Raw genomic sequence first — 8,249 nt, forward strand, 5'->3', positions numbered from 1 at the left:
CCAGACCGCGGGAATGCAAGAAGATGTTTTAATGCATTGCCAGCTGCTGTTGTGGTGGTTTCAAGAATTCAAAAGAAATTTTAATTAATTGCTAAAGCTACTGTGAAGTTAGTTAGATGTTAATCTTAGCAGGATTTTAGGAAAAGACGTTCCTCTAAATAAAATTTGTCAGATATTATTCACTCAGTTACTTTTCCATAAAATACAAACTGAAGGCCTTGACTGAGCAAACAATATTAGCATTTTATTAAATATATTCTGATCTACTATTTTCAAGAATATGACTGATTTTGGTAAGAATTTTCTTCTCATGTACTTTAACGCTTGAATGAATTGAAGTACTTGTGAACTCTCTAACCTTGACTAGGTAAAACAAAAGATAAACCTCTTTCCAAAGAGGTCCTCCTTCCAATGGAAGGATTGCTTTCTATTAAAGTTATTGATTACATGTAGTAAAACATTTTTCTTGAATGGGGGTAAATCCTGTAAGAGCAAAAACTGTGGATGGGAACCCAAGAAACAAAATGGTAAGTAGAAATTTAATTCCATTTCACTGTCAAACTTTTTTCTGCAGATGTGCTTTCTCCAGCACCACCGCCTCCAGTGGCAAAGACAGCCAGCATTATAGAAGCGTTGAACCAGCAATCTAAACAGCCACCAGCTCCTCCACAAACTAAGCCAACCCCACCACCACTACCCCCACAACCTCCTAGTAGAATCTCTCAAAGAAAGCCTATTCCTGGGTAACTTTTTAATTTAATGTACTTCATAATTATTAGTAACTTTTCAATTTTATGGTATATAACGTGCAAGTCATCTATAAAGCATGCATAATTTTGCCAATGATAAGTTCTCAAGTATGGGAATGAACAGAAGGCAGACACTCAGGGAGAAGATTACAAGGATTCCCACAGTAAAAGCGAGACAGCCTACTGATTTAAGACTGTATGACTTGCAGAATATCTACATAATACTTAGCTGTGATGGAAATAAGAAGCCACAAAAAATTCCTTTCTCATCTAATAACAAAGAAGAGATGATGTGATTTTATGTCTGATTGTGCCATTTATTGTTTACATGCTTTGCAAAGGTTCAGTTCCATTCAATATTTCATTCATGGCAGGAGTAGAGAGACCTGGAACAGAAAATATCGGTTTTAAATTTGCAGGAAACAAAGTTAGGAGGAACAAGTGTATTGGAAAACAGGATTGTATACAAAGCAGCCTTGAGAAACTGAAGTAGTAGTCAAGGGAGAAAAGGGGTGTCATTCAGTAAGCAACACTTAGTACTTAAGAACACTCAACTACAAAAACGAAGGATGGAGAACAGCAGAGTATGGTTAAGCAAAAGTCCTTAAGAGAAGAATCTGCAAGGACATAGTGAATCATAAATAAAAGTAAGTCAGATGACTCATTCTATTGTGGAAAAGTCAAAGAGAAATAGTATTCTTTGATTATAGCCTACAAATTATATGAATTAACCCTTCCAGTTGACTCAACGTCAGTAATGCCTCAGCTGGACTACTGTGTTCAGTTTGGGGTATTGCAGTAAAATAAAGATACAAAATAGTGAGGCAGAAACCAGGTAATGAGAAGTCTAGAAAATATGACCTATGAGAAAAGTTTGGAAGAACTAAGATTCTCTTGTATTTCTTAAAAAAGAAATTGTAGCATAGATACATGTTGTACAACATTATGCCATTGTTTCTTACATCTCATGATGGCTCTAAAAAGAAGACTTTTGTTTAGGTTGTGACTAGAATAATTTAGTTAGACACTAAGGAAAGCTTTCCAAAAGTAAGGGTAGGGAAATACCATAGTAACTTGTCTGGGAAGTTTCTGGATTCTCTGACACTGAAAATTTGGCAGAGTACAGCCTATACAAACTTAGTTATAAGATACAGGGATATGTATGTGTATATGTGAGATAAATAATATACATGGTTGATCCTTTGTAAATGAATCATAGAATCACTTTGGTTGGAAAAGACCTTTGAGATCATCGAGTCCAACCTTTAACCTAACCCTGCCATCCCACCACTAAACCATGTCCCTAAGAATGAAAGAGGTGAAGAACCTTTGACCTTTGAGCTGTCTTTCTAGTCCTTTGATTGCATATACCATACTAAGTAAAATGGAAAAGCAACTTGCTGAAGCTTGCTATAATGTACAGATTAATACGGATATGTAGTTTTAATGAAGAATTTTAAAACAGCGTTGAAAGGAACTCTAGAACTTAGGAAAAGAAAATCTGCTGTACACAAATGTCAGTGATTGAACCTATTATTATTATGCCTTAGATTTTTAAATTAAGTGCAACTTATGATTGGTGTAATCAAAAATATGGAAGCAAAGTAGTATTTTTAAAAGCAAAATAGCTGTCACTGGAACATACTGAAGACATGACAAGAATTTTATAATTTATAAAATACTCTGTATTGTTGCTGTTCAAGTTCTTGTTTGTTTCTCAAATGTATGAATTTCTGACTTTCTACACAGGACTGAGAAGTCATCTGGCTTAACTAACAAAGGGCAGTCCAGAGGACTTGGGTCTCTACAGCAAACTGGTAATTGTGGTTTAGAGATTTATTTTATTGTAATTAAGCTATCGTTGTAACAGCTTAAGGGAGTGTGGTTTTTTTTATTTACTTTACACATTTAAATACAGACAGTACCAGCATTATTGTTGTTTCTCTTCTTGACTCTGTAGGCCTTGATGCCTCAAGCTCTTCTGCCTGAGCAGAGTTCTGGGCCAATTAATGTAAATAATGGGTCCAAGTAATAAGAAACAGAACCACAGAATGGTTGAGTTTGGGAGGGACCCCTGGAGGTCATATGGCCCAAGTCCTCTGCTCTAGCAGGGCCACCCAGAGCCAGTTGCCCAAGACTGTGTCCAGAGGGCTTTTGAATATTTCCAAGGATGGAGACCACAGGCTCCCTTGGGCAACTTCTGACAGAACTCAGTCACCCTCACAGTAACAAAGTGTTTCCTCATGTTCAGACAGCACCTTCTGTGTTTCAGTTTGTACCCATTGCCTCTGGTCCTGCTTTCCAGCTGGGTGGCCACCAGCATATATTGATGCATGGGCTTGTTTGTCCCCAGATGCAGGACTTTGTACTTCCTTGCTCCAGATTTTCCCCTGGTCTCTGGGACTTGGGATTCCTGAAGACTAGTCTTCCTAGTAAAGACTGAGGCAAAGAAGGCATTTAGTACCTCAGCCTTTTGCATGTCCTGTCTAACCAGATCCCCCATCTTATTGAGCAGTGGGCCCGTGTTTCCCTAATTTTCCTGTTGTTACCTATGTATTTACAGAAACCCTTCTTGTTGTCTTTGACATCCCTTGCCAGATTCAATTCCAGTTAAGTTAGCTTAATTAACCTCACCTAAACCCCACTCAAAGGATGCATTATCAAAACTTTAGTTTACTCTCTTGTTTGCATGTGTCATAAACAAGGTAACAGTACACATTTTAGAATAGAAAAATGTGTTTCTAGTTTGCAAATCTAAAGCTCATATAGTGTCATTTTTAATTAAATTGCAAATTTATATTGCTCTTTTCATGATAATGAACAGTGTTCATTACTCATTCCGCTCTTTTCGTTGTCCAAAGTAACTACTACTTTGGGACATTACAATAACATCATCTCAATAAAATGTCTGAAGTAAAGTTTGTGTGGATTCTGTGGTGGTTGTAGTGGAATTCCTCCTACTGAGTTTCCCCTTCTACTGTATGTATTATGTTAATTGGTTCTTACTGTGATTCTTTTTTTATTTCCCCTTGACGTACCCAAGGGGAGTTTAGTAATGACTATCTGCTATCTGTGTCAGGAGTCTCCTGTGAAGGATAGAGCATCTTGATAATGATGGTCTTTACTAGGAAAGAAGGGTTCTAAAAGCACACAGTCTACAGTGAACAAATGGGGAAGTGGGATATTTGATTCTGCTCTCATCTGTTTTATAGGGTTTTTTTTCTTTTAGCATATCTGCACTATTAAAGGTCTTAGGTAATTGTTTTTGGGAAAAGAGGTCTTTTTGGTAAGGAAAAGGATAGAAAAATTCTGTTCAGTTGTTTAGAAGGAACCATTAAAAAACCTAAATACTCATAGGATATAAAATTATTTGTATCCTTTAAAGAATAATTAATTTGGTTTCAATTTGTGTCATCACTCTTACTTTTTTTAAAACATGCCTAAAATTTACTTGTTTTACTTACCTTAGCAGCAGGAGAGTCCATATGTGAAATTCCAGTAACACAAACTGGTTCTACAACAAATACTTTGGCACAAATCCAACCACCAGCACCAATGCCAAGGAAATCACAAATAGTAAGTAGATAATCTGGGGTTTCATTTTATTAAATATTCCACACTATCAAACATGCTGTTGACGTAATAGCGTATCCTGTTATGGAGAAAGTGTGAGAATCATGAAAAATACAGAGCCTGTATCCTGTGTTAAATATGTGTGTGACTTGTACTAAATACTTATGAAAACTTTCCTTGCATTTCCTATGTGATAGTATGTGATTTTAAATTTTAAAAGAAAAGCTACCAACAAAAAACCAAAGAGAAGCAAAGAATCCACGCTTGTCTTTGATTTGTGTCCAAAGATGACCAACACAATCCACAGAATGTATGGTTTGACTTACTGAAAGTAGGTAAGGTTGATAAGTGAGTCACTTGTAGATCTTCATTCTTAAACTTCAGTGAAGTAAGTAATAAGGGAGCTTTTGTGCTTACTTTTGTCATGAAAGTAGATACAGTTGTTCACATAGGTAGATCAAATGGCTTCAGACAAGACTAGTAAGAGGCAAGTTCAGAACACAAGAAATTGGTTCTTGGTGCAGTTGGCTCTCTTTGCATCTCTTTGACATGCATCCACTAGTAAATACACAGAAACCACATTTGACTTGAAACATCCCCAACCAGAAGGTGGTTGAAGGGTGGAGGGGAAGGCTGGAAGTGTTGGGCTGAAAGTATTGAATATTCTTGTTCTCCAGCCTTACAGTGACTGTTAGAAGAGAGATACTGGATTTACATGGACTCTTGATCCAATTATGTGGCCTTTTTATACTCTTATTTATTATTTATGATCTAGGACCGTGAATGGTAACACACATACTAGTGTCAATACCTGTATTCTTATACTGGCGTAGGTAAAGGGATGTATTGCCAGATGTCAGTTGAGCTGTTATGTTATGTGTAGTTCGGCTGGGTCTTTGGTCCTTGCTCAGATTTTGTATTTCTTCTGTGATAGACAGAAACCATCTGTATGCTTGATTGTATTTCTCTGCGGTAAGCAAATCACAATATAGAGTCCATACTTCTTGAGATGCTGTAATGTGACTAGGTCTGGGCTGTTTCATGCTTTACATTCTGTGTAGGACTGTGGTTGAATAGGTAAATAAAAACCTGAGAGGTTAGAGACGTGCTGTTGCTGCTTCTGCAGCTGTCGTACTAACGGGCTGTAATGAAAAGACCCGCCTTCTTCCATCCTCTGTCTCTCTCCCTTCATCCATTTTTCCTTAACCATGTCTACTGAGATAGTAACTCTCCAGGACAGACTTCAGTGTGTTTGTGTGCATAGGTTTGCACATTTGTCTTGAGCTCTTAGAACTCCTGTTAGCTGTTTCTCATCTGATAATGCTGAAAAGCCACAGAGACATCTGGAGTTCATCTTGCATTAGTTGGGAGTATAAAATCTTCTGTTTTCTTGCCTCTCCCACTCTTGTTTAATGAAGTTGCTGTCTGTCTTGCATCAAAATAACTTTCACAGAATCATAGAATCGTTTAGGGGGGAAAAGACCTTTAAGATCATAGAGTCCAACCATAAACCTAACTGCCAAGTCCACTGCTAAGCCATGTCCCTAAGCGCCACATACACGTCTTCTAAATACCTTCAGGGACAGGGACTCCACCACTTCCCTGGAAGCCTGTTCCAATGCTTAACAACCCTTTCAGCGAAGAAATTTTTCCTAATGTCCAATCTAAACCTCCCCTGGTGCAACTTGAGGCCATTTCCTCTTGTTCTGTGGCTTGTTAATTGGGAGAAGAGACTGACACATGGTTTAGACCACAATAAAATTAAACGGTCTGATTGGTGTAAAATGGAATATCTGTCCCTTTTGCTTACATGCACTGATGGAATTGCCATATTTACTCTGTGAAGCTGTTGGATCCTGATCACAGATTCTGTTGTGTGTTCTGGGATTCAGGTCTTAAGCACTGGATACGTCCTTTCAACACACCTGTCAGTTCTGAAACAGCTCCTTACCTGGCTTTCTGTATAAATTTAGGTTGTAGTAATTCTCTGTTTTCTCTGCTCCTTTGTTTTATAGGACAAATTGTTTTAAGAGTGAATGGGGTATCCTGGCTGTTTTTTCAGAACACTCCCGGTGTCTCCACAATTCAATATTAATTGCACGTAATTTGAAGAACAAATCTGACTCTCCAGATGTCTCTAGGACTTCAGTAGGGTGAATTTTGTGAGGCTGAGAAAATCAGCTGGATGATTTTCTTCTTGTCATAAGATAGACAAGTAAGGGAAACCTTACTTCAGGGAGTAGTTTTAGTAGTTTTCAGGTTTAACCCCAGTCAGCAACTAAGCACCATGCAGCTGCTCACTTGCCCTCCTTACCCCCCCACAGTGGGATGGGGGAAGGAATCAGTAAAAAAAAAAGTAAAACCCGTGGGTTGAGATAAAGACAGTTTAATAGGACAGCAGAGGAAGAGAAAATAATAATGATAAAAGAATATACAAAACAAGTGATGTAGAATGCAATTGCTTACCGCATGCTGACCAATGCCCAGCCTGTCCCTGAGGTCCCCAAGCAGCAATCGCTCTCCCCTGGCCAACTCCCCCCAAGCGTGACATCATATGGTCTGGAGCAGCCCTTTGGCCAGCTGGGGTCAGCTGTCCTGGCTGTGCCCCCTCCCAGCTTCTTGTACACCTGGCAGAGCAGGGGAAGCTGAAAAGTCCTTGACTGGTGTAAGCACTGCTCAGCAACAACTAAACCATCAGTGTGTTATCAGTATTCTTCTCATGCTAAAACCAAAGCACAGCACTATGCCAGCTACTAGGGAGAAAATTAACTCTATCCCAGCCGAAACCAGGACAGTGTGCTAGTTAAGGTGCTTTAGCTAAATCAATCTAGCTAAAGCATCTTAGCTGAGATTTAGTCAAGGGCCCCTCAGCTAAAGAGCTTTAGCTAGATCAGTCTAGCTAAAGTACTTTGGTTAAATCACTCCATTTAGCCTTATACTCCAACCCTTTTTGCTAAGTCTTTACCCTGCCAGAGAATCAAGAGGCCAGCCCAGATTGAGGAAATGATTGCAGAAGTACTCCTTGAGAAAAAAAGAGGTCTAGTTGTACATGGACATGTAGCCAGTGGCTTATCTCCTGTACAGTGCATTTGCTCAATAGCCTATTTTTCAGATGGAAATTCCTGATGCATATTTTTTTTTTCTTCAGTGTATATTTTAGGTTTTTGAAGCCATATTATAGATACATGGGAAACTTCCCTGGAAGATTGTAGGCTTCTGGGAATGGGTTTTATTTTAATTTTCTTGCCTTCTAAAGAACAAGAAATACCTGTAATTACTGCACTTTGAAGTTAGTAATTATATCACTTGTGCTGATGGGAAGCTTTTTCCTCTTGACCTAGAAGGCGGTTGTGGTTCAAACTGTAACTTGACTGAGATGGAGCATCTGGCAAGATTGCTATGATGCAGTGCAAGGCTGCCAACTCACAGGGGCGTGTCCCACGGGTAGAGCCTAAGGGTATGCCTGGTCTGGGCAGGTCAGGTTTCTTTAATACTAAAATGTAAATGGGTGCTTACAGAGGAGCATAAGGATCATGCTACCTCCCTCCTTCCCCATCCACAGCCCCCTTTTTCTGCATAGAATCATAAAATAGAATCACAGAATTGTTTAGGTTGGAAAAGACCTTTAAGATCATCAAGTCCAACCGTTAACGTAACCCTGCCATCCCACCACTAAACCATGTCCCTAAGCACCTTGTCTACCCGTCTTTTAAATACCTCCAGGGATGGGGACTCAACCACTTCCCTAGGCAGCCCGTTCCAGAGCCTGACAACCCTTTCAGTGAAGAAGTTTTTCCTAATGTCTAACCTAAACCTGCCCTGGCGCAACTTCAGACCATTTCCCCTCGTCCTATCATCTGTTACCAGGGAGAAGAGGGCAACCCCCACCTCACTACAGCCTCCTGTCAGGCAGTTGTAGAGGGCGAT

General features: G+C 39.2%; 1 protein-coding gene across 4 annotated transcripts in view; it reads left to right on the forward strand.

Moving 5' to 3' along the window:
* ASAP2 (ArfGAP with SH3 domain, ankyrin repeat and PH domain 2) overlaps positions 1-8,249 on the forward strand; it is a 95,526-nt gene that overhangs the window by 83,717 nt on the left and 3,560 nt on the right. For 3 of the 4 annotated variants that reach the window (XM_035895335.1, XM_035895337.1, XM_035895336.1), the window contains 3 exons: positions 575-743; positions 2,499-2,566; positions 4,219-4,325. In XM_035895335.1, coding sequence (XP_035751228.1) covers positions 575-743; positions 2,499-2,566; positions 4,219-4,325 — 344 coding nt within the window. The remainder of the gene's footprint in view (positions 1-574; positions 744-2,498; positions 2,567-4,218; positions 4,326-8,249) is intronic. The other variant, XM_009639797.2, reaches the window with a different exon arrangement.

This window comes from Egretta garzetta, unplaced genomic scaffold (genome assembly GCF_000687185.1).
Source record: "Egretta garzetta isolate BGI_Z169 unplaced genomic scaffold, ASM68718v1 scaffold15, whole genome shotgun sequence".
NCBI classification, from domain to species: Eukaryota; Metazoa; Chordata; class Aves; order Pelecaniformes; family Ardeidae; genus Egretta; species Egretta garzetta.